Source organism: Myotis brandtii, unplaced genomic scaffold, assembly GCF_000412655.1.
Source record: "Myotis brandtii unplaced genomic scaffold, ASM41265v1 scaffold686, whole genome shotgun sequence".
Classification (NCBI taxonomy): domain Eukaryota; kingdom Metazoa; phylum Chordata; class Mammalia; order Chiroptera; family Vespertilionidae; genus Myotis; species Myotis brandtii.
The window spans coordinates 786,104-811,000 of NW_005370683.1; the positions used below are offsets into that span (position 1 = coordinate 786,104).

Here is a 24,897-nt window from a genome sequence, read left to right on the forward strand (position 1 = left end):
GAGGGGCTGATGGCTGTTTGCAGGCTGGTCAAGCCCCCCCCCCCAGTGGGAACCCTCACCCCATAGAGGTTTGGCAAGCCTGGGTGAGGGGCTGATGGCTGTTTTCAGGCTTGCCACATCCCCTTTAGGGTGGGGGGTCCCCACTGGGGTGCCTGGCCAGTCTGGGGAGGGGCTGAGGGCCATTTTCAGGCTGGCCAAGCCCCCCAGCAATGGAAGCTCCCAGCCTCTCCTTTTTTTCTTTTTTCTTTTTATTCTGGGATTTATTTACCTTCTATAATTGAAACTTTGTTGCCTTCAGTGGAGCTCAGAGCTGGCCTTGGGAAGCTTGGCTTCCTCCATCACTGGGGCAACCAAGCCTCCTGCTTGCTCCAGCTCTGTGGCTGCCGGCCGCCATCTTGGTTGGGTTAATTTGCATATAGTTGCTCTGATTGGCTGGTGGGCGTGGCTTAAGGCGAAGTGAAGGTACAGTCAATTTGCATGTTTGTCTTTTATTAGATTAGATTGATTTCAGAGAGGAAATGAGGAGAGAGATCAGCTGCCTCCTGATTGAGCCTGCAATCTGGGCATGTGCCCTGAATGGGAATCGAACAGTGACCTCCTGGTTCATAGGTCAACACTCAACCACTGAGATACGCCACCCGACACCACCATTTTACTTTAATAACTGCTTTCCATGCAAAGAACTAAAAGATCACTGCAAGTTCCCCATGACATCAACAGATGCAGTTTTGCTTCTTGGCTTTTGGTTACTGTTCTGGTTTAAGTATTAAGCATTACTTTTTTGTCTCAGAGTTGATCACTGTTTTATGGATGACATTTTTTTAAGTGGAAGAGAGGGGGAAAAGGAAGTATAAGAGAGAGGTTTGGCTTCCTGTTATAAAATAAGTCATGAGGATGTAATCTATGGCATAAGGAGTAAAGCTGATAATATCGCCATAACTATGTATGTTGTCAGATGGTTACCAGGCTTATTGTTGTGATCACTTTGTAAGGTATGTAAATGCTGAGTTACTATGTTGTACACCCGAAACTAATGTAATACTGTATGTCAATTAAAATTTTAAAATAAATTAATCTTTTTAAAGATTTAATAAAATTATAAAAAAAGAGATGGATTGGGATAAAATTTTCTTCTTGGAAATCTCTTGAGTAATAAAGCTACTTATTGTATTATGTCTTATTTTTAGAGTGCTTTGAGCTCACCAGAGAAGAGAAGCCATTTTAGAATTAGAAAAAAGTATATATCTTATACTCTGTTGTCATAGCAACCCCTAGTCTAGCAGATGTAAGATAGATTGCACACTGTTGTTTCTGTGGCATGACTGCTATGTGTGTATGTGTGTGTGTGTGTGTTTTGCGTGTGCGTGTGTGTGTGTGTGTGTTTGTGGTGTACTGAAATATAGTAAGCAATAGCTGGAATCTGGGACTGATATAACTAAGTAAAACTTTAGATAATATGGTTCTCAGATTTTCCTCCTTTTTCTTTTGGTGTCATCAGAAGAGTGAGCCTTGCAACAGATCCAGTCTATCCCCGTTAAGACAGAACTATATTGATCATGCTTTAAACATTAAAAATCCTTTCAAAAAGAGTATACAATTGTGATATTGAATACTCCCTGCCAAAGTTCTCCATTTTAGCTAGCTCCATTCTTTCACATTGCAATTCAAATCTTTTTATTAATTCCTTGAGAATGAGGGGAGGCAGTTTCTCATTATTATACTTTTCCTTCGATGTTTAATATTTCCATTTCATTTTATTTTTTCTCAATAGGTTCTGCTTTTCAACAACTTCATCATCTTCATGATCACTAAATTTGTTTCCACTGGTACACTTGTAACTTAATCTTTATTCAGTCTCATATCCAAAATATTTTAGATACATAAATAAGTATCAACTATTTATTTCAAGTTATGGGTACTTGAAACCTCTTTTGGCTGGCATCTTTCATTAATGCCTCTTGCTCTTTATTACACGGTTTATTTTATTAACAAACTGATGCAGTGAGAAATTTGCGGTCACATTTTACATTCCATTATATTACATTTCACCCACTATGCTGGTGATCATATTACTGAATATTTATGGACAGAGTGCAAACAGATTCAGGGTGATAGTGGGTAACAGCTGGTCATAAATGTCAAACTGTAAAGTTTACATTTGAATCTTACTACATCAGCTGAGAAAGGGGCATTACCAAATATACTTCACTGAAAATTCTAAGTTAGCAAATTTTGGTTCACTTTTTTAGCTTGTCATTTTCTTTAACCATGTACATTAATATAAATACAATATTTTTAACACAATAATTTTTTCCATTAAAAATTCCAGCTAGATGCAAAATTAACACATACTGGCTGATTTAATTTATATGAAGTTGTAGAACAGGAAGAACTAATTTATGATGATAGAAATCAAAACAGAAATTACCTAAGTAGGGATCTGACTGGAAATGGGAATGAGGGACTTTCTAGGGTGACAGAAATGTTCTTTATCTTAACTGAGGTATTGGTTACACAATGTATCATACATTTAGCAAAAGCCATTGAATGTATACTTAAGGTCTGTCTGTGCATTAGGTACATAAAGTATCACAATAATAATATTTTTAAAAAAAATCCTGGCTAGCTATTGCATAATAATACACATAAAGGTTTGCAAAATAAAAAGAGAGCCCTGACCGCTGTTGCTAGAGTGTGAGCCTGCGCATTGGAGGGTCTTGGGTTCGATTCCCGGTCAAGGGCATGTACCTGGGCTGCAGGTTCGCTCCCCACCCACTGTTGAGGTGCATGTGGGAGGCAACCAATTCATGGGTCTCTCTCACATCAATGTTTTTCTCTCTCTCCCCTCTCTCTTTCTTCCTCCCCACTCCCTTCCACTCTCTAAAATATCAATGGGAAAAAAATCCTCATTCCTCGGGTGAGGATTAAAAAATAAATAAGTAAGTAAGTAAGTAAGCAAGTAAATAAATAAATAAATAAATAAATAATTTAATATACTTTATGAAAATAGTTACATTAAAAAATCAAGATAATGACCAGCTTTTGTGCATCAACAAGATTGAGAAGAAGCTATTTCTAAATTTTAAGTGTTATAAGTTAATGAGATGACAGATTTTTTCTTCTTTTAATTTATCTATATTTTCTACTTTTATGAAAAGGAAGTATAAGAGAGAGGGTTGGCTTCCTGTTATAAAATAAGTCATGAGGATGTAATCTATGGCATAAGGAGTAAAGTTGATAACATCATCATAACTATGTATGTTGAATGTATAATCATATTTTAATGGACTTGTTTAAATATGTGCTTTTTCCAATGTTAAACTTTGAATATGAATCAGATGACTTTAGATAATTATCATCAATTTTATTAGGTACAAAATATGGTATGTTATTTTGTACGAAAGTATCCTAAGATTTCTGGTACTGATGCCAAAGTATAAAGTTCTCTACAAAAGTATTAATGCTTCCACTGCAATTCCTTCAGGAGTATTGCATTGCCCCAGCTTATGGCCCATTCATGTACTCACATATGTAAATGTAATTCTTGGTCCTTTTTGACCAAGATGTAAGGACTAAAAGCGAGTTACATATTTTCTGATGACCTCCTGCTTTGCATACAACTCAGGTTCTCATTATCAGAAGTCTAAGGGGGAAAAAAGATATTTCTTTTTCAGGGAAGAATAGGACAGACAAGATGGATAAAGCAGAATAGCTTTTTTTCTTTCTAGTGTCCTGTGCCTGGTATCTTTGAAGTCCTATGAATCTGACGCTGGTTGCAAAGAAAAAAACTTTATCAGGAGAAATTATTTTCTGAATCTCTTTTTATCAGAGTCCATTAAGACCTACACTGGCTGGTTTCCTTTTCCACTGGATATGCCTCTGATTTTTGAGGAGGGGAGCATTATTAAACGTAATAGGATACTGAGTGGTTGAAAAGTTAATTTAGTTTGAGTTTAACAATTTAATTCAGAAATATTACTGAATGCCTACCTACTGTGTTCACAACAGTAAACAGTGGTTATATATTCTTTACACTTTAAAATTAATACCAATCCTACTTTCAAACTTAGAATACATAAAAATTTAATTTTGTCATCTAACATTAGTCATCATAAAAGAAATAGAAAAAAAGGACTTGGCAATTTCTGTCACATAAAAACATTCAAACTGTAAAGTCTAAGCACTCATTTTTCAGTGAGAAATTTTTAAACTAAAGATGAGGACAGTGAAGGTTTTTTTTTGTTACATCAATGGAATAGTAGTTTCCTGAGAATAGCATACTCACCTATGATAAAACATTCGAGCCATGCCCATTCTTTGCTTTTCCCCTCCTGATAGGACATCTTTCCAGTCCATAATAGCATCCCATCCTTAAAAAAATAAAGATACATATTTTATAAAGCAGTCGTTTGTTACAGTTTTGGACAGGTGATTCTGGCAAGTTTATTAACACAAAGAACCTGGTATTTTACACAGAACACATGATTGGATAAACTAGAGGGCCTCATGTATAAGCTATTTGTTTTAGATATGATATTTTGAATGATAATAATTCCTTTTGCTGACAAATCATCTTCTAAGAATTTGAAATACTGACACTCTTAAAATTTGTTTGTTTCTGAATATGTCCAAAGAGTTGGTATAGTTATACTTATTTTGCAGGGTGTTGGGAGAAAAGACCAACACATTTGCATAGGCCTATTGCAAAGTCTACCAAGAGTAAGGCAGGAACTAACGTAAATGCTTCCATGTGTCTGGCACTTTATGAGTTTTCTCATTAATATTCCACAATCTTGTAAGGTAGATATTATTAGTTGCATATTATAGATGGGTACCCTGAAACTCCTGGAATAATTGACATGTCTAATTTTACACAGCCAGATATCAGAGTTGGTATTTATATGCAGGTCTATTTTCATGCTTGTACAGTTTATTTATGCCACATCTCCTACAACTTCTTAGTTACTGACTTTCTGTTGGCTATTTATTCAAAAAAAGCAATGCTTCTATTTTTAAAAAACAGTTTAGATCTACACATACTGATATAGAAATATACTCAGAATTTTTTTATATGAAAAACCAAATTGCAGAATTATGTGTGCCATTTTCCTTCCAGGAAATTTCTATTTATTTAAAACTATATCCTTATATTAGGAAAAATGCCATCTAATTCGAAGTTCTTGCATCTAGTGAAAACTGTTGACATAATATTTCTTCTGTGACTGAATTTTTAGAACATTTTTCTTATTCTTTTAAACAATATGTTTTTATTGATTTCAGAGAGAGGAAGGGAGAGGGAGAGAGAGAGAGACCGAAACATCTATCTGCTGCCTCCTGCATGCCCCCCTGATTGATTTAGAGAGACTGAGACAGCTAAGAAGAGAATGGTTTTCCTGCTACCTAGAGATGTACAAACTGCTTTATTCATGTCCATTTGTTAACACTTCTTCTTTCTATTTTGTAAACTCTTTGATGGAATGAAACATAGTTTTTAATTCCATCTTTTACTAAAGCAAAACATTTCTCTAAGCAAAATATTAGGTAGTCTAAACAGACCTTCAGTAGGCTTCTTCCAAGTAAGTGATGACCTTGCAAATGAAAGTGCTTTCTTGCTTTGCTTAAAAACACATTTCATGTTTTAAGGGTTAGGCAAGTAAAGTGGGTTTCCTTGGAATTTTTTGATGTGTAAGGATATAACAATTCTCACTAGTACCCAGGAAGCTAGAAGATAACATAGCACAGTGGAATAGCATAGTCTATAGAACATTGACTTTCAAGTATGGTCTGTGGTTGAATCCCTGTCTCACCACTAGCTATAGGTCCCTAGGGAATGTATTAAACATGAGTTAAACCCACATCATTTGGAAGTTAAATTGCTTAATATGTTGTATTCTGCATAGTAAGCACCCAATAAACCATTATAATTATGATTTCATTATTAAGGTTGGGACATTATTAAAAACAGTTCTAGAACTTCTTGATGACTTCTAAAAAAGAAAATACCCCACATTTATCATATGTTTCTATTTGGATTATTGGATTTCAAACTTATCCAAAATAACTTACCCAAGATTAACAGGCAGTATATATTCTGGCACAGTGTTTTAGAACTGGGAAGGAGTTGACCATATGAAACAAAAAGACAACCTGCTTTCCATATGTGTAGCATCTATAAATTATGATATTACAAACAACATGAAAGTAAATATAATAATACCTCTGTTATCTGCCTCATTTGCTTCTTGTTAAGATCAAATGAAATAATATATGAGAAATTTCTGTGTAAAATATCAAGTACCATCACACAAAGACAAAATACTGTATCAATATTACAACTAGTAATAGTGCCATTAGCTACTAATTCTTGTGCATTTACCATGTGCTACTGTTCTAAATGCTTTACATAGTCTTATTTAATCTTTTCAGAATCCTTATGAGGTAGATATTTACAGTTGAAGGTAGAGATAACCGTGTTAATTAAGACTTCATTCCAAAACTTTGACTTCAAAGCTTATATGCTTAATCACTGTACTACCCTCCTTCTTCTGATCATGGAAAAGGGCTAGAAAATAAAATCCTTGCAAAATTAAACCTAGAAATAAAGCTTGTTATTTCAGTAGTTTTTCTAGGCTATCAAGTTATATGTTATCAAGTTATTTGAAAGTCTGACCATTATAAAGCAATTCTTTTTTAAGCTCATATATATGACTTTTATTCCTATTCTTTCAAAAATATTTTATGCTGAAAAACCACAGTACAGAAGTTCCTATATTTTATCTAATTCTCTATATGCTGCTTGAGAGAAAAAAAATGTATTGGTAAGACTGTGGGTCTAAAACGAAAAAAGAAGTTTCATGACAATTATCTCTCAAATTATTAATTTTAATGTAAGCCAAACTTGACAGGAAAATATATCTGTCATAAACTTTACATATATCTAGATTGACAGTGGCCTCAGGGACACTTGTACATCCAAATATGAAATAATAACTGTTTTAAAGTGCCAGCAGCAGACTTAATAAAAAGCCAAGTGTGCTGCATGAAATATAACACAAGCAGAAAAGGATGTCAATAATAGAATAGCACTAAAAGCTGTTTTTCTTTACTTGTGTACTTATATTCCAATAATAGCATACATTCAAATTAAACCACGGACAATTTACTCATTTATTTTTAAAAAACAAAGTTAAGTACATTAAACAAAAGAATGACAGAGCTTACCTCCTTCTCTTTGAACGATGTGATAGAGGTGGACATTGTGTAGGATACATTCCAGGTCGTGGTCTGTGTAGCCTTTATCACGCATGTCATCCACTGAATCAGGATAGATGACTTGATCCCGAAGACTTCCAAGAGACATGTATGGCCTATGAAACACCAAGCACACAAGAATCCTAGTACAACATCATTTCAGTTTACTCAGTGTGACATCCCTGTGGTCTGAAAACGCCATTGCAGACCTTACATACCACATTTCTAGGGTTGTATTTGTTGCCTAGTGATGAGTATTCTTCTCTCGGGCACGGCAGGATAATACACTGCTATGTTCATGTACAGATTTACTGAAACTTAGCCACAAATAAAGTTCTATTTCAAATCTAACAAGAGATAGTTGGATAGTTTCAGCAGCAGAAACACATGCATGCTTCATTTTATTTTATAAATGTTGCTTCTGTATTTCATCAAATATTATTTAGGTTAACTATTATAAAATTTAAGATTTTGACCCAGCAATGTGAACAAACAAAACTTTTCTTTAAAAAAATGGTATTCAAAATAAGAGAAATGCAAATTAAAACTATCCTGAGTTATGTACTTGTACTTATCAGATTGGCAGAGTTTCAAAAGCTCGTCAACTCATTCCAACCTCTGGAGAAATAGGTGTGCTCATAGAGTGGTGAAGGTGTGAAATGGTACAACCCTTTGGAGGGAATTTGGCAAACCAACATATCACTTGACTTTTGATTACTTCTAAGAATTTACTCTAAAGATATACTTCCTAAAACACCAACAGTAACTAAAATAAGTGCATACTGTTATCCATTCAGATTATTTGTAATTGCAAAAGATTGAAAACAACACAAAGGAGACTGACTAAGTAAACGATGATACCTGCCTCTTATAGCTATAAAACGGGATGTGGAAACCTTTGGAAATTGATAGAATGATTTCCCAAAATGCTCACACAAAGGAGACTAAGTAAACTATAATACCTGCCTCTTGTAGCTATAAAATAGGATGTGGAAACCTTTGGAAATTGATAGAATGATTTCCATAAGTTATTGTGAAGTTCAAAAAAAAGCGCAAAAGTAGATGTATAGCAGGTTTTCTCAACAGTTCCATCATGAATATACTGAACTACATACTAGTATTTCTTTGTTGTTGAGGGCTATCCCGTGTACCGTAGGATGTTTAGCAGCATACCTGGTCTCTATCCATTAGACACTAGTAGCATCCACTACAGTAATGGTAAAAAAAATTCTTCAGATACTGTTCCCTAGGGGGACAGAACCATCCCCATTTGAGAACTATTGATCTATACATTCATCTCCTGATATCTGCAGGGGGGTGGGGATTGGTTCCAGGGCCCCTTATGGATACCAAAATCCTCAGATGCATAAATCCCTTATGTAAAATGGAGTATTTGCATATAACCTACAAACATCCTCTTGTATACCTCAAATCAGTGATGGCGAACCTTTTGAGCTCGGCATGTCAGCATTTTGAAAAACCCTAACTTAACTCTGGTGCCGTGTCACATATAGAAATTTTTTGATATTTGCAACCATAGTAAAACAAAGACTTATATTTTTGATATTTATTTTATATATTTAAATGCCATTTAACAAAGAAAAATCAACCAAAAACTTAGATCATCTCCAGATTACTTGTAATTTCTAATACAATGTAAATGCTATGTACATAGTTGTTACACTATTGATTTCCTTGTAATTACAAGGAAAAAAGTCTGTACATGTTCAGTACAGACAAGCATAATGACATACAATACCCATGAGCAACAACATAACACTTATAAACATTTTTGATCCACGGTTGGTTGAATCCGCAGATGTAGAACCTGCAGGTACAGGTGGCTGACTGTAATATACCACCTTTATGTAAAATAAAATTAAGAAAATACATATTGTATGCATATATGCATAACCTGTGGACACAGACAATAGGGTAGTGAGGGCCTGGGGGAGGAGGGCAATGGGAGAGGGCTTGAAGAGGTTAATGGAGGGAAAAGGAGGATCTATGTAATACTTTCAACAATAAAGATTAAAAGGAAAAAATAAAATACATATTTATCTGCTTATTTTTACAAGGAGAAACACAAGAAGGTTTTGCTTATATTTACAAAAGGAAACACAGTAAATCAGAAACTAATGAAATTGATTACCTGCTGGAGATGGGAGGACCAAGTCAGATTGGATTTTGGGAAGAGTGACCTAAGAATTCTTTCTACATAATTTTTACTTTTAGACTGGAAACAGCCCAAGTGCCCATCAGTAGACGAGTGGATAAATATGCTGTGGTACGCTTATACCATGAAATACTATGCAGCAGTAAAAAAGAAGGATCTTTTACCCTTTGAGACAGCATGGAGGCACCTGGAGAGTATTATGCTAAGTGAAATAAGCCAGTCAGAGAAAGACAAGTATCACATGATCTCACTCATATGTGGAATCTAATGAGCAAAATAAACTGATGAACCAAATATATCCAGAGACATAGAAGCATAGAACAGAATGTGAAATCTCAGAGAGGAGGCAGGGGGAGGGTGGGTGGCTGGGAAGTGATCAAGCAAAGAACTTGTATGCATGTATGCATAATCCATGGACACAGACAATAGGTTGGTGAAGGCCTGGGGAAGGGGGTGAGGGCAGGCTAGAAGGGGTCAATGGGGGAATAAAAGGGACATACATAATACTTTCAATAATAAATATTTTTTTAAAAAAGAAAAGGCTGATGAAATTATACAAAAATCTATCTAATCTAATAATAGACAAACAGGGTAATTGACCATACCTTCACTACACCTCCCATTGGCTAATTAGCGAGATATGCAAATTAACCATCAACAAAGATGGCGGTTAATTTGCATACGTGGCTCCGGCAGGAAAACGGTGCCAGCAGCCAGGGAAAGGGAAGGCCTATTGCACGAATCTTTTTGTGCAACAGGCCTCTAGTATATATATAAAAGCCTAAGCGACCAGCCGACTGGCCGGTAGCTATGACGTGCACTGACCACCAGGGAGCAGATGCTCAACACAATAGTGGAAACCATGGGCATGGAAACATGGAACAGACTGATGAATCTCAGAGGGAAGGGGGGAAGTGGGAGGGTAGGAAGAGATTAACTGAATATCTTATATGCATACTAGAGGCCTGGTGCACCGATTTGTGCACTGGTGGGGACCCTTCGCCTGGCCTGTGAGGATTGGGCTGAAACTGGCTCTCTGACTCCACCGAGAGGTCCTGGATTGTGAATCTGTGCACCAGGCCTCTAGTATTTTATGAAATTACATATTCATTAAAGATAACAAATATTGCTTTATTAAAGTGCCATTTTCTCTCAATCATTGTTTTATATTATGTAAAATGGTAAAAACAGTACATCATCTATGTGTTTAATGAGGTAAACAGAAACTAAGGGTACTTTAATAGGTTTTGTTAATATATTTATTTAAAAATATTATTATGAAGTTAAAGTTACCACAGAATCCTCTAGAAAGGCTATGTCAAGAAAATGTGGTATAATGTTGAATCTATTTTGAAAGCACAAGGGAATGGAGGACCCTATATCCAATGTTTATATGATTAGTTGCATGTGATCCTTTTTCCAACTCAAAAGCCTGGAATTTAACATGTTAACTAGCTCAAGTTTCTCTAGTCCTACCAAAGTTATACATAATTAAAGTACTCTATACTAAACTTTCCTTTCTAGTTATATAGACCTATCCAAATTATCTTCTAATTATTTCAGGTAGATCAATGACCATATCAGAATGTTATTAGCTTACTTGCTCTGGCTCATCAGGAAGAGAATCATGCAACATACAAAGTATAAGCAACAACCAAAAAATATATTGCTTATAATTAGTAGCTATCAACAAAGAAACACTAACTACTTTTAATTTACTTTCTCTAAGTAAAATTCAGAATCACTTCTATTTGTTGTGAAAAAAACACTGAAGTAAACTCATAGGTATCACATTATAACTTAAATAATTATTATTATTTAAACAGCTATCATAGTTGTTTTTCTATGTGATCTAAAATTCCTTCAAATGCATGTATAATTAAAGCTGTTCATTGTAACAGTAAAGTTAAAATAAAAATGTTTGAGATCACTTCCATTCCCAGTGATTATGGCTTTTTATAGTTATTACAAATGTCTCAAGGTATGTTTGTAATTGGTTTTATATTCCCCACCTTTTTGTCCACTTAAATATCGACAATTTATGGTTGTTTTGGTAAAATGTACTGACATTTATTAGGGTTTATAATTGTATATTTTTATATTATTCTCTATTTTTCTAATTAATAGGGACAAAGGCAGAAAGAAGGAAAAAGTATACAGAAATTTAACTCTGCACTTGGAGTTTCTAGAATCATTACCCAAAATGCTAAATATTTCATAGTCATCTAGGTTTTAATTGTGAACAATACTGATCAAAGTTTCACTGCAATTTAACTATACTTAAGGCAAGTGCTAAGTTTAAGAATAAGGTACAGCTAAGAACTACTACGCTGCCATAGTAATAAGAAGTTAGCAATCTGAAAGCCATAAAATCTAGCTATTAATAATTCATATAAATGTACATGCTGGAACTGATCTGTCATCAAATTTTTTTCATGAACAGCAAAAATAAGATTTGAGTACTCAATTCATAAGCCATTTCTAATATTCTTAAAATAAGTATGTAGCAAAAAGAAGAAATACTCAACTGAAAAGAGATAGTTACTTATTACTGAAATTATATTTTTAGGATAAGACATTTCTAGGTGCCAGAGCAGAAATGTGCACTTCCTCTTAGGAGCAGGGACTGTGTTCATTTCCAACTAATAAAAATAATATTAATGGAATTATCAAAGTATCAGTAAGCTAATGAGAATACAAATTTTTTAAGAGTCAACTTTGTTAAGAGTATTTATCATTATATTAGATTACTGTATAAAATTTCTGATATTTTGATCTTTAAAAATTACCAATTCCACATGGCTTACCCTAATAATTGATTCATGAAATGAGAAAAAACTTTTAGATGCAATGAAAGATTTTTTCCATTACTATTTTTTAAAAATTGGCCCATAGAAGAGTTACATATGAAAAAAGGCAACATTTTTCCAAACAGTAGAAAGCGATAGAAAATCATGTTTACGTTTATAGATCCCTTTAAGAGATTTTTAAGAATGACTGTTAACAATTACTACACAGGATGTACCAAAATGTATAAATTACAGTTCTGTCAGACAATTGTCCAAAGATACTTATGCAGTTTACTTCTTTGAGTCTAATGGTCATAAAGCAAAGGAATAGAAGTGAATTTGCTACAGCAAAACTACTGAAACTTTTTATAGCTAAAAATATTTCTTTTAAGAAAGACATGTTAAATGACAAGCATTTATTCCCATCCTAAAGAGCATTATGTGACATATCTAGTGCAAGCAACAAAATAAAGTTTTCTCCCTAATTAGTATAAGGAGCCAAACTAATTAGTCTGTGAAGATATTCATTAATTTATTCAACTATTCATCAGAGGTTCATGGCACAATATGCCAATAGATATGTTATAGGTTTAGTAGGATACCACCAATGCATAAATAGACATGCAGGCCCTAGCTAGTTTGGCTCAGTGGATAGAGCGTCTGGCAGTAGAAACCAAGTCTGTGAAGATATTCATTAATTTATTCAATTATTCATCAGAGGTTCATGGCACAATATGCCAATAGATATGTTATAGGTTTAGTAGGATACCACCAATGCATAAAGAGACATGCAGGCCCTAGCTAGTTTGGCTCAGTGGATAGAGCGTCGGCCTGTGGACTGAAGGGTCCCAGGTTTGATTCCTGTCAAGAGCACATGCCTGGGTTGTTGGCTCGATCGCCAGGAGGGGGCATGCAGGAGGCAGCCAATCAATGATTCTCTCTCATCATTGATGTTTCCATCTCTCTCTCCCTTTCCCTTCCTTTCTGAAATCAAGAAAAACATTTTTTTTTAAAAAAAGAGACATACAGATGCCCTTTCTAGCTTATCTATAATAATAAAAGTGTAATATGCTAATTAGACCGGACAGTCGAATGACCTTCTGGACATCATTCCGGACGTCCTTCCAGATGAAGCTGTGGTGGTGGGGGCCAATGCAGAGGTGGTTAGGGGCAATCAGGCAGGCAGGCGAGTGGTTAGGGGTGATCAGGCAGGCAGGTGAGCAGTTAGGGGTGATCCAGGCAGGCAGGCAAGTGGTTAGGGGCAATCATGCAGGCAGGCAAGTGGGTAGGGGTGATCAGGAAAGGCAGGCAGGTGAGTGGTTAGGAGCCAGAGGTCCCGGATTGTGAGAGGTTTGTCCAACAGTCACTGCATGAATTTTGTGCACCAGGCCTCTAGTATTCTATAAACATCTGTTCAACAGTGACTCCCACATAACATAGGCAATCTGTTCCAGTAACAACTCCCACTCTCGAAGCCCAGATTTGTCTAATTTGGGGACAGGTATGGGGCTCCACAAGTAGGCCTGGATTAAGCCCCATATCACATTCCTCTTTTATTCCAGTGGCCCTTTCAGACCAACATTCCACTCAGGCAATGGCCCTGCTGCCCTGAATCTTCCTTGGCCTGCAGAGGACCTCTCTATCTGTGTTCTGGCACCTAGAGATTCATTAAGAAGCAAAAAGTCCCTAAAAGCTAGAGATCCAGGGGAAAATAGTGATCGAGATATTTAAACTAACATTCCTCCACATTCTTACTTAGACCACTTTTTCATTCTTTAACCTGATATCTAAGGCGGAAAAAAGAAGAGCATGGAGAATGGAAGCAAATTAGGTCTTCTAACCTCCCTCTGATCTCACATGCTTCCTGGTCTTTAACAGTCATTATCTGCTTTTACATTCGTGGATTAAACATGTTGTTATATAACACAGTTCTCCTATCCCTTTAAAGAGAAAATCCTGGATTTGGAAAGCATTCATACAGACACAATTCAAAAGGAAGCTCGGGTTTTTAAATATCTACAAAGCTCATCTGACACACAGACGTCTTAGCATGCAGTGCGGTTGTGCCAATGTTGGTATTATTGGTGTTCCTTGAGAGTTCTGTCCATTCTGCTGAATTTCCTATAACAAAACATAGTCTTTGCTCTCTTGCAAAGACAATCTCTTCTTTTGGCAACATATAGGGTAAATCATGATTTTTTTAGGCATAATGCTTCATAAAAATTAAGATTTGATTGTTTTATAAGGTCTGCTTTAAAATTAAGGGAATATTTTTGAGAAATTGTTTAAAATTTTATAGAGCCATGGGTTTTAGAATAGGAAATAGAGAACATATTCAAATTTGAAAGTGATTTGAACATAGTTTAATTTAAAGGAATTTCACTTTTATACAAGAATATAGCTTCTTTCACATTAACATAAATGAATGAAAGCCAAGTACCTATACTAAACTTTAGGCTAAAATTGGCTTAGATTGCCTTCACCCTCAGCATTAAAAGGACTCTGCTTTCAAACAACAGCTTGATATTAGTGCATTGTAAGCATACCAAGCAAACAACCTTAGCTGGTGATATTCACTTGCAAGGTCAGGCAAGAGAATAGGAATTTTTCGGAGATTGTGTCCCTTGCTGCAGGCAAGACAAAGTGACATTAGAGTGAGACATACCTAAGTTCAAATATTAGTTCCAACATTTATCAGTTGGATGGCAACTAGAGATTCAACCTCTCTAAGTTTTCTCATCTATAAACTAGGGATACCAACACCAACCTTATGGGTTATCATACAGATAAAAAAAAATGGAAACATATAATATGTATAAAATAGTGACTAGCACACAATAGTTGCTTGACACATTGTAAATTAATTTAAAAAATAGGCCAGAGATGTTCAGACCTTGCTCAAGTTGCCCTCGAATCTATCAATTACCTCAGGAGGTCATAAGATTCTCAAAATAAAAAATCAATCTTAATTCAGTTTATTTTTAAATATATAGACTACATCATTAAAAGAAAACATGGATTACTGGCACTTTTATCATTAAAAGATACTGGCACTTCTAAAAGCTAAGATTTCATGTCATAAGCTCATTTTACTAAGAAAAACAGTTGAAGAAAATAGCAATTTTTGAAAGTAATGTAAATTATAAAAGAATGATAGTTTGTTATTCCCCATATGTTTGGGGAATACAGTGCTAGAGAGGCTTTAATGATTATGATTGTCTGATAAAATATTCAAGGTCAAATAGTGTTTTTTAAAAATCACAGGTAGGTTTTTAAATATGATTATTTCATTAATCTGAAAATAAGAGGTGGTGAGTACAGAGGGTTTGTATCCAAAGATTTGGTAAAGAATAACCCTGGTTCTGAACTGCTGGGTAACTCTAAGTATTAAAATCTCTAATTCCTTTAAACTCCAATTTAATTATTTAAAATATTCTATTTAGATTACTTATGCAGAGCATAATCAATATGGGAACAGAATCACATGCCCAACTGAAGGCTTTCTGAGGAGAGATAAGTGATGTATACAGATGATCCTCCGGAGGATTTAGGAGGAAAAAAAAGGCAGTAAAAAGGAACCCTAGACTCTGCTACCTTTTGTGAGTAAACACCTGTTACCTTCTGTCTTTCTTCTCTCTATCCCTTCTATTCTCCCTCTATCACTTCCTCCTTTTGCTTCCTCTCTCCCTCATCCCCTCTCTCTCTTTCACTCTCTGTCCTCCCAACCACTACCAAATGTTTCATTTTCTCATTTTGGTGAGTGTTAGAATAATAGTATTTTGTAGCAGGTGAACAAAACGACTCAATAAAAGATTGGGCTTTTGAGGTTTTCAGGTCTGAAGACAGAGACATACTAGGGAATTACAAAGTGACTAATGAGCCATAAATTAGTGGATTGGTGAAAACAAGAGATCTTAAGTCTATGCCTAGGTAGTTGAAAAGTCAGAGAAACGGCACCAAGAATTGACAAAAGAAATCCAAGATCTGTATCCAAGTGGAAGGCTTTTCCTGAGGGTCAGTGGGGAATAATGAGTTTTGATCATCAGTTTCATTGCTTAGGAAATTCAGTCGCAAACAGCCTGAAATTGCAAAAATATTTTTTAAAGTACAATCTGAGCAAGACTAAGAATTTTACCATAGATTTAGAGTGGCTAAATCTATTTTTTAGATGAAATATTTCTTTGCTCAAACTTATGAACTATTCCAGTAATTGTCATATGCAACCATTAATGAAGATGAGATGAGGAAAAATAAAACTGTTTTGAAACTAATTCATCTACCACAACTTTCTAATTGTATTCTTGAACTCTGGCCCAGATTTCTTCTAACTGGCTCTCATTATTAACATTGCTAAAATGATTTCATAATTTCTTAGGAATTCAGGTTTCCCAGATTTTAAACTGAGCCATTCTCTAGAGATATGGTAAAATAAATAAGTAAATAAATAAATAAATAAATAAATAATAAATAAATAAATAAGTGCATTCTCTAGGATATGGTAAAATAAATAAGTAAATAAATAAATAAATAAATAAATAATAAATAAATAAATAAGTGGCCTAATATGCTTAATAAGAATATTTTCCCCTCAGTAGTTTACTTTTTTCTTCTGTGCATTGCATGACATTACTAGAAATTCACTTTAACAAATCCCACTCCTTTTACCTGATGAAAATAACATTTAATGTATATTTAATTAGTGCATAAAGAGATCTATTCTCTACAAGGAAGTCTTTCAATCACAAAAAGGAAAATCAGGGAGTTTTTTTAAATAAAGGTCTGTTTATGACTTATGAAGTTTATTATGTAGGTACACAGACTCAATTCTATGTTCAATTTATAGGATTTTTTTTGCCAACCTAGTATTTAAGCAATATTTCACTGCTATCAATTAATGCAATAAAATATCAGATAATATTCATTAGTGAGAATATCCTAATTTGAAATGTTTAAGATTAGATACTGACAAATGTTTTGAAATAAGTTATAGCAGCTTCCTTTTAAATAATAAAAACTTATAAGATTATTTTCAAATTTACTTAAAAAACTCAGTGGCTTTTGGAATATAAAAATAAATGCTACATTTAGACACTTAGCTTACATGTACATTTAAATAAATTCTATGCTTTTCTGCAAGATATAAGATTCTAAACATAAACACACATTGTCATGTTTCCAAAGCTATGTAATCAAGATAAAATGACCTTTAACAGTACTTTTTAAGAAAAATTGTTAGTCTTCAAAAATACTTTTCATTTTTCTCCTTAACTAAGTTGTAGTTGACCTTTTGCTTAGGCAAGAGTAAATTTCATAACTAAGAAAAAATTTCCCAGTGATTTATGTCTGTTGCAAAATAACAGGTTTCTCTGAGGGCAAAGACTGGATTTATGCACTTTCTTACGACCCCCCCCCCCCATTTAAACAATATAACATAAAATTTGCATCATAACCATTTTAAGTGTATAGTTCAGTGGTATTTTTTCTTTATTTTTCCAATTTTACTAAGATTAAATTGACATATAACATTATATAAGTTTAAGACGTACAACATGTTGATTGGATACACATATATAGCAAAATGGTTACCACCTAGTGTTACCTGACACCTCTGTCACCTCACCATTTCTTTTTTTGTGGTAAGAACACTGAGGATATACTTTCTTAATAACTTCCACATATATAATATGTCATTGTTAACTATAATCATAATGCTGTGCACTATATTTCTAGAACTTAATATATCTTCTAACTCTTGATCAACATCTCCCTCTACCCCCACTCTCCAGACCCTAGTATTAACGTTTCATTTCTCTGTTTCTACAAGTTTGATGTTTTTAGATTACACATATAAGTGCTATCACACAGTATTTGTCTTTGTCTGACTTATTCTGCCTAGTACAATGTCCTCAAATTTCAATCATGTTTTCACAAATGGCAGGATTTCCTTCTTTCTCATGGCTGAATAATATTCCATTATATATATAAATGTGAGTTATATGACTTCTTTATTTTTTTGGATATTAAACCACTATCAGACATAAGATTTGCAAATATTTTCTCCCATTCTGTGGGTTGCTGTTTTATTTTTATTGCCTCTTTAGCTGTGCAGAAGCTTTTCAGTTTGATGTTGTCCCACTTACTGATTTTTGCTTGTGTTGCTTTGCTTTTGGTTTCACATGCAAAAATTTAATTGCCCAGACCAATGCCAAGGAGTTTATTTCCTATGTTTTCTTCTAAGAGTTTTATGGTTTCAGGTCTCACATCCAAGTCTTTAATCAATTTGAGTTCATTCTTGATAGTGGTATAAATAGGGGAACAATTTCATTTTTCTGTATGTGGTTGTCCGTTTTCCCAGCATCATTTATTGAAGAGACTATCTTTTCTTAATTAAGTAGACTTGGCTCCCTTGTCAAATATTAACTGACAGATGTTTATTTCTGAGCCCTCAATTCTGTTCCATTAGTCTAAGTCAGTAGTTCTCAACCTTCTGGCCCTTTAAATACAGTTCCTCATGTTGTGACCCAACCATAAAATTATTTTCATTGCTACTTCCTAACTGTAATGTTGCTACTGTTATGAATCGATACACACCCTGGCCAGGGATTGAACCTGCAACCTAGGTATGTGCCCTGACTGGGAATTTAATTTGCAACCTTTTGGTATGCTGGATGACGCTCCAACTAACTGAGCAACCCTGTTAGGGCAGTATGAGCATTTTAATAATATTAATTATCCCTATCCATGACATAGGATATCTTCCATTTCTTTGTGTCTTCTTCAATTTTTTTCATCAAAGTCTTAAAATTTTCAGCTCACAGATCTTTTCACCTCCTTTGTTGAAGTTATCCCTAAGTATTTTATAGTTGTTGAATGGGGTTGGGTTTTTAATTTATTTTTCAGAAATTTTGTTGTTAGCATATAGAAATGCAACTGATTCTGCATGTTGAGTTTGTATCCTGAAACTTTATTTAATTTGTTGATTAATTCTAACAGTTTTTTGGTGGAGTCTTTAGGATTTCTAAATATTTGATCATACTATTTGCAAACTAAGACAGCTTTACTTCTTCCTTTCAAATATGACTGCCTTTTATTTCTTTATCTTGCCTGATCACTCTGGCTGGGACTTCCACATTGAAAAGTAGGGGTGAGATTGGGTGGGCACCCTTGTCTTTTCCTGACCTTAGAGGAAAAGCTTTCAAACTTTCACTGTTGAGTATGATGTTAGCTACGGGTTTCTCATATACAGTCTTCATTATGTTGAGGTAAATCCCTTCTATATCCTACTTGTTAAGAGTTGTTCTATTATCATGAAAGCATGTTTTATTTTGTCAAATGCTTTTTCTTGTGAAGAATGTGTATTGTGCTGCTGTTGGATGAAACGTCTGTATATGTCTGTTAGGTCTATTCTGTTTAAAGTGTGGTTCAAGTCCAATGTTTCCTTGTTAATTTTCTGTTGGGATGATGTATCCAATGTTGAAAGTGGGGTACTGAAGTCCCCAATGATCTTTCTTCAGATCTGTTAGTATTTGCTTAATATATTAAGGTGTTTTGATATTGGGTCCGTACATATTACAATTATTATATATTCTGGATGAATTGATCGCATTATCATTATATAATGACTTTCTTTGTCTCTTGTTACCATTTTTGGCTTAAAGTCTATTTTGTCTAAGAATAGCTCTCCTTGCTCTCCTTTGGTTTCTATTTGCATAGAATATCTTTGGATCCCTTCACTTTCAGTCTATGTTTGTCCTTTAGGCTGAAGTGAACCTCTTGTAGGTAGTATATAGTTGGATTTTGTTAGAGAATTCAGTCTATTTACATTTAGAGTAATTATTAGAGTTAAGGAATTATTAATCCCATTTATTGTTTTCTGGCTATTTTGTACTTCTCTTGTTCCTTTCTTCCTCTTCACAGTCTTGTTTTGTGAATTGGTGATTTTCTGTAGTGGTATGTGCTGATTCCCTTCTCTTGATCTATTGTGAATCTACTACATGCTTTTGATTTATGATTCCCATGAGGCTTATATAAAACATCTTATAACAGTCTGTTTTACAATAATAACTTAATTGTTATTGCATACAAACACCTCTACCATTTTACTCTCCCCCTTTTATGTTTTTAAAGTGGCAATTACTTCTTTTTATATAAAGTATTCATTAACAAATTATACTAGTTATAGTTATTGTTAATACTTTTGTTCTTTAACCTTTATACTAATAGTTAAGTGAGTAACACACCACCATATTACAGTATTCTGAATTTGACTATATGTTTACCTTTATCAGTATGTTGTATATTTTCATGTTACTGATTGGCATCCTTTCATTTCAGTTTGAAGAACTTGTAGCGTTTCTTTTTTTTTTTTTTAAATATATTTTATTGATTTTTTACAGAGAGGAAGGGAGAGAGACAGAGAGTTAGAAACATCGATGAGAGAGAAACATCGATTAGCTGCCTCCTGCACATCTCCTACTGGGGATGTGCCCGCAACCCAGGCACATGCCCTTGACCGGAATCGAACCCAGGACCTTTCAGTCCGCAGGCCGACGCTCTATCCACTGAGCCGAACCGGTTTCGGCCGTAGCGTTTCTTGTAAGGCAGGTCTAGTGAACAAATTCCCTCAGCTTTTGTCTGGGAAAGTCCTTATTTCTCCTTCAGTTCTGAAGGATGATTCTGTGGATTATGTACTTTCCTATGTCTTTGGACTGTCTTATATTGCTTAGGTCACAGCTATATTTGAGAACTGTATCCTTCAATTTACATATGAAATTTAAAATAGCTAAAAACATAAGATTTATGTACATAATTTTATTAAGAAAGTAGAATTCTATGGTATAACAATATTTTCCTCAAAAATTAGAATCAGTCTACTTAACACAATAATGTCTGAAACTTAAACTTTGGGGGTATAATTTAGCTTTCTGCTTCAGAAGGTTTCCCAGACAAAAAGAGAAAATGATTCTGGTGTCACAAGATGGTCATCTATTTTCTGTTAAACATGCGCATCCATGATATTGCTTGTACCCAATATTTTCTTACTGCCAATGCATTTCTTCATCCTCTTACATGTCAGGTAGCTTCCTGCTACTACCATAGATCTTACTTTAAAGAAAAGTTCCACAAAACCTCATCTGCCTAACTATAACATATGGTCTAAAATTTAGACCCGTGGGCAGGATGGTACAAACACTTTCTGACAAAGAAAAAGGGGCAAAGGAGACATGTGATAGCACCATACATCATGTAACATTTATATTTTCTCTGGTACTATACCCTAGGTGCTCTATTGGCTTCCACAAAATAGTCCTCTTAATATAATAAGAGTACTCTGTGTTATCTACCTAACCCAGGGTGAGGATAGATGGAAAAATTACTGGGTCAGATGAGTATAAGGTATATCTCTTCTTCAGATTTCATTTGCTCTTATTCCCAATGAATGATGCAAATTTGCAAGTATAACTTTGTGTTTAGATATTTTTAAATTTTTTTATGAAGATGACTAAAAACTTCAGAATAATGTTCCTTTTTAATATTTCTATGCTTACTTTGCATATTTTCAAATCATTAATTAATCATATAGCATAAATATAACAAAAACTATTTTATAGAGGCTCTTTAAACATAACTGAACAATTTTAGAACATAGGAATGTAAGCAGCTTGATGAAAGGATTAGTATACTATCCAAGTGCAATTTTTTCTGTGAGAAGAGATAATCTGACATTTAAGATGATCTAATTATTCTTTGGACTAGCCTGTTATTCCTTGACATTAACATCTATAGCTTTTGAATGTTCATTATATCCAGTCAAATGTTAAAGTGAACCGAAGTGATATTGTCCTGAAAGTGGCATTGTTCCTTTTAGAACTGAATTTTTATTTCCTTAATAGCTTCTCTAGTGAAACAGGCTTAAAGATTACAAACTGAAGAGCCTAAGGAATCAAGAGAATTAAAAAGTAAAGAAAATTGATTCTTGTAATATAAAAAATGTTACCTACCTTTGTGGAATATAGAACATATGCTGGGGAGGTGGTTTATAGAGGACTCCCTTATACACAGGCCAGAGCCCACTTAAAATTCTGAAGAGAGAACTCTTCCCACAACCATTGGGACCAGTAATCAAAAGATGCATTCCTTCTTGTACCTAAAGTAAGAAATAAAATTACAAACTGCAAAATAATTCTTTGGCAGCATTTAAAAGTGATTTATTAAAAAAAAACCTTTCAAACACATGATAACCTAGGATGGGCAAGGAATCAAAGGAAAATAAATCAGAATCAACAGCCTCAAAGTTGGCTTTGACTATGCTCTGAAGCTAAAAGTATTATAAATTAATCCAATCTCAAAGACAATGAATCTTCTTGAAATGAGCATTTGGCTTTCCAAAATTTTAATTGGGACCTTGTAATCAGATACTATACACATATGTAGAAACATAATCACATGGAAAATAGGACACTGCTAAAATTTAAATTAAAATATATTCAATTTCATTTTATTTACATTAATATTTATTTAACTATATATTGAATGAAAATACAACTTCATTGTATTTGTCAGTTGGAGTTATTAGCTATAAAACACAGTCATTCTAAGAGCCAGCTGGGTTGTTTAATTTTGTACTTCAGCAGTCTGAAATGTTACAGAAATCACAAAAGCTCATAATCAGAGAGATAAATTTATTCCAGTTCTGCTTTATTCAAAGATAAATAAAATATGTTTACTAAACCAAGACAGAAGAAAATAAGAGGGTTGTAATTTAGTCTTATGTCTAGGGATGCATTAAAACATATATATATGTTTTACATATGTGTGTGCATGTACACATATATATACACACAGTTATATAGGTATAACAATAAAACAAAAGTTATTTATCCATTATTGATTGGACATTTCTCTTTAGAATCTCTCATCTTATTTACCATTTAAATGTAAACATTTAAATATCATGAGTTACTTTTCTACTCAGGATTGGGAAGTTATCTTAATGTGGTATTCAAAGGGTATTGTGAAGAACAAGGAAAAGAAACACCATTTAAAAATGTCATCTACTTCTAAGAACAACTATATTTTTAATTAGTGATTTAAAAATGAATATAGTATGAAAGTATGAGAGAAAGAAAGTACAATATATGTGTAGCTATATCTTTGTATAGTATGGATACAAATATCTAAGTATCAATGATGTAGAATACATCATATTGAAAACTCAAAAATGAAAGAGCATATTATTTGCATTATGTCAGTATAAGGGACCAACCAGTTCAATGTCTATCCTTGACTCATTTGCTGTGTATACCATAAGCTGAAATCTTTTTGTTGAAAGAAGGTAGTGGGGAGAGGAAGGAAGGGGGGAAGGGAAAGAACAAAGAAGGGTTGGGATGGAGGTTAGATAAAGGAACTAGGAATGTATATAATAAGTATATGTAAAGCAAAAATGGTTCAGATTCATATTCTGTCTAAATAATTAGACATTTCCTTGCCAAACATTGTTTGAATATCTACCATGTGCCTGACATTCTTCTAGGCATAGTGGTTACAGTGTTGGCCAAGACAAAGTCCTTGTTCTCATAGAACTTACATTCCAATGGGAAAGACAATAATAAGAACATGAACAAAAATTAAGTAATGATAAATGCTAGGATGAGAGCAAAATAAGAAAGTTTATTATGGAAAGATGGTGGCGTTGTGAGTCTGGTGTGGGGGCTTCTTTTGACTAGGTGGTCAGAAAAGTCCTCTTTGAGGAGGTAACATTTTGGCTGAGCCTGGGCGATGAGAAGCAACTAGTCAGATCTGGGGGAAGAGCATTCTAAGCAGCAAAGATACCATCACAAGGATATAAGATAGAAGCAAGCTTGAGTCTACAAAATCTACAGATTTTTTTTCTAAAAAAATATAGATATTTTTTTCTCTTTAATTGTAACCAAACTAAAATGCTATTTTGATACAATAAAGTTCAAAGGAAAATCCTGGGGAAATCTAAAAAAATATAGATTTTTTTTTCTCTTTAATTGTAACCAAACTAAAATTTGATACAATAAAGTTCAAAGGAAAATCCTGGGGAAAACCCAGAAAGAATTAATTTGTGATTTGCTGTGCTCTTTGACTAGAAAGAGGACTAAGGAAGTTAAATGTTGTAGAAGCATAAATACTTCACAAATGATGTTTTTAAAAGTATCTGTCATGGCAAAAGGCACATTCACAAAATATATATATTTTTAAATATATTTTATTGACTTTTTACAGAGAGGAAGGGAGAGGGATAGAGAGTTAGAAACATCGATCAGCTGCCTCCTGCACACCTGCTACTGGGGATGTGCCCGCAACCAAGGTATATGCCCTTGACCAGAATCGAACCTGGGACCCTTGAGTCCACAGGCTGACGCTCTATCCACTGGGCCAAACCAGTTAGGGCTCACAAAATATTTTAATAGGGTCATTCTCTGTTAGGAATTCTTAGAAATGTAACGCATTTTGAGTCATAATAGGAGATTTTACTACATTTATATTTTTAGCATGTTTTCTGATATTTAGCACACAGAGATTGCGAAGTATAAAGAATTCCTTGCTTGGCTGACTACATGTTGAGCTTTGAACTACAGACGAGGAAGTCATGGGTTGTGGGCTCAATCCCCAGTATGGGGTGTGTAGGAGGCAGCCAATCAATGATCCCCT

The 24,897-nt window shown here is 34.2% G+C and overlaps 1 protein-coding gene across 3 annotated transcripts in view; it reads right to left on the reverse strand.

The window, feature by feature from the left end:
- ABCD2 (ATP-binding cassette, sub-family D (ALD), member 2) overlaps positions 1–24,897 on the reverse strand; it is a 102,761-nt gene that overhangs the window by 60,988 nt on the left and 16,876 nt on the right. For all 3 annotated transcript variants that reach the window (XR_314465.2, XM_005881681.2, XM_005881679.2), the window contains exons 6-8: positions 22,218–22,363; positions 7,222–7,367; positions 4,286–4,370 (exon numbers count right to left, since the gene is read on the reverse strand). Coding sequence is in view for 2 of the 3 variants with exons in the window: in XM_005881681.2 (XP_005881743.1) it covers positions 4,286–4,370; positions 7,222–7,367; positions 22,218–22,363 (377 nt within the window). In the remaining variant the exon portion in view is untranslated. The remainder of the gene's footprint in view (positions 1–4,285; positions 4,371–7,221; positions 7,368–22,217; positions 22,364–24,897) is intronic.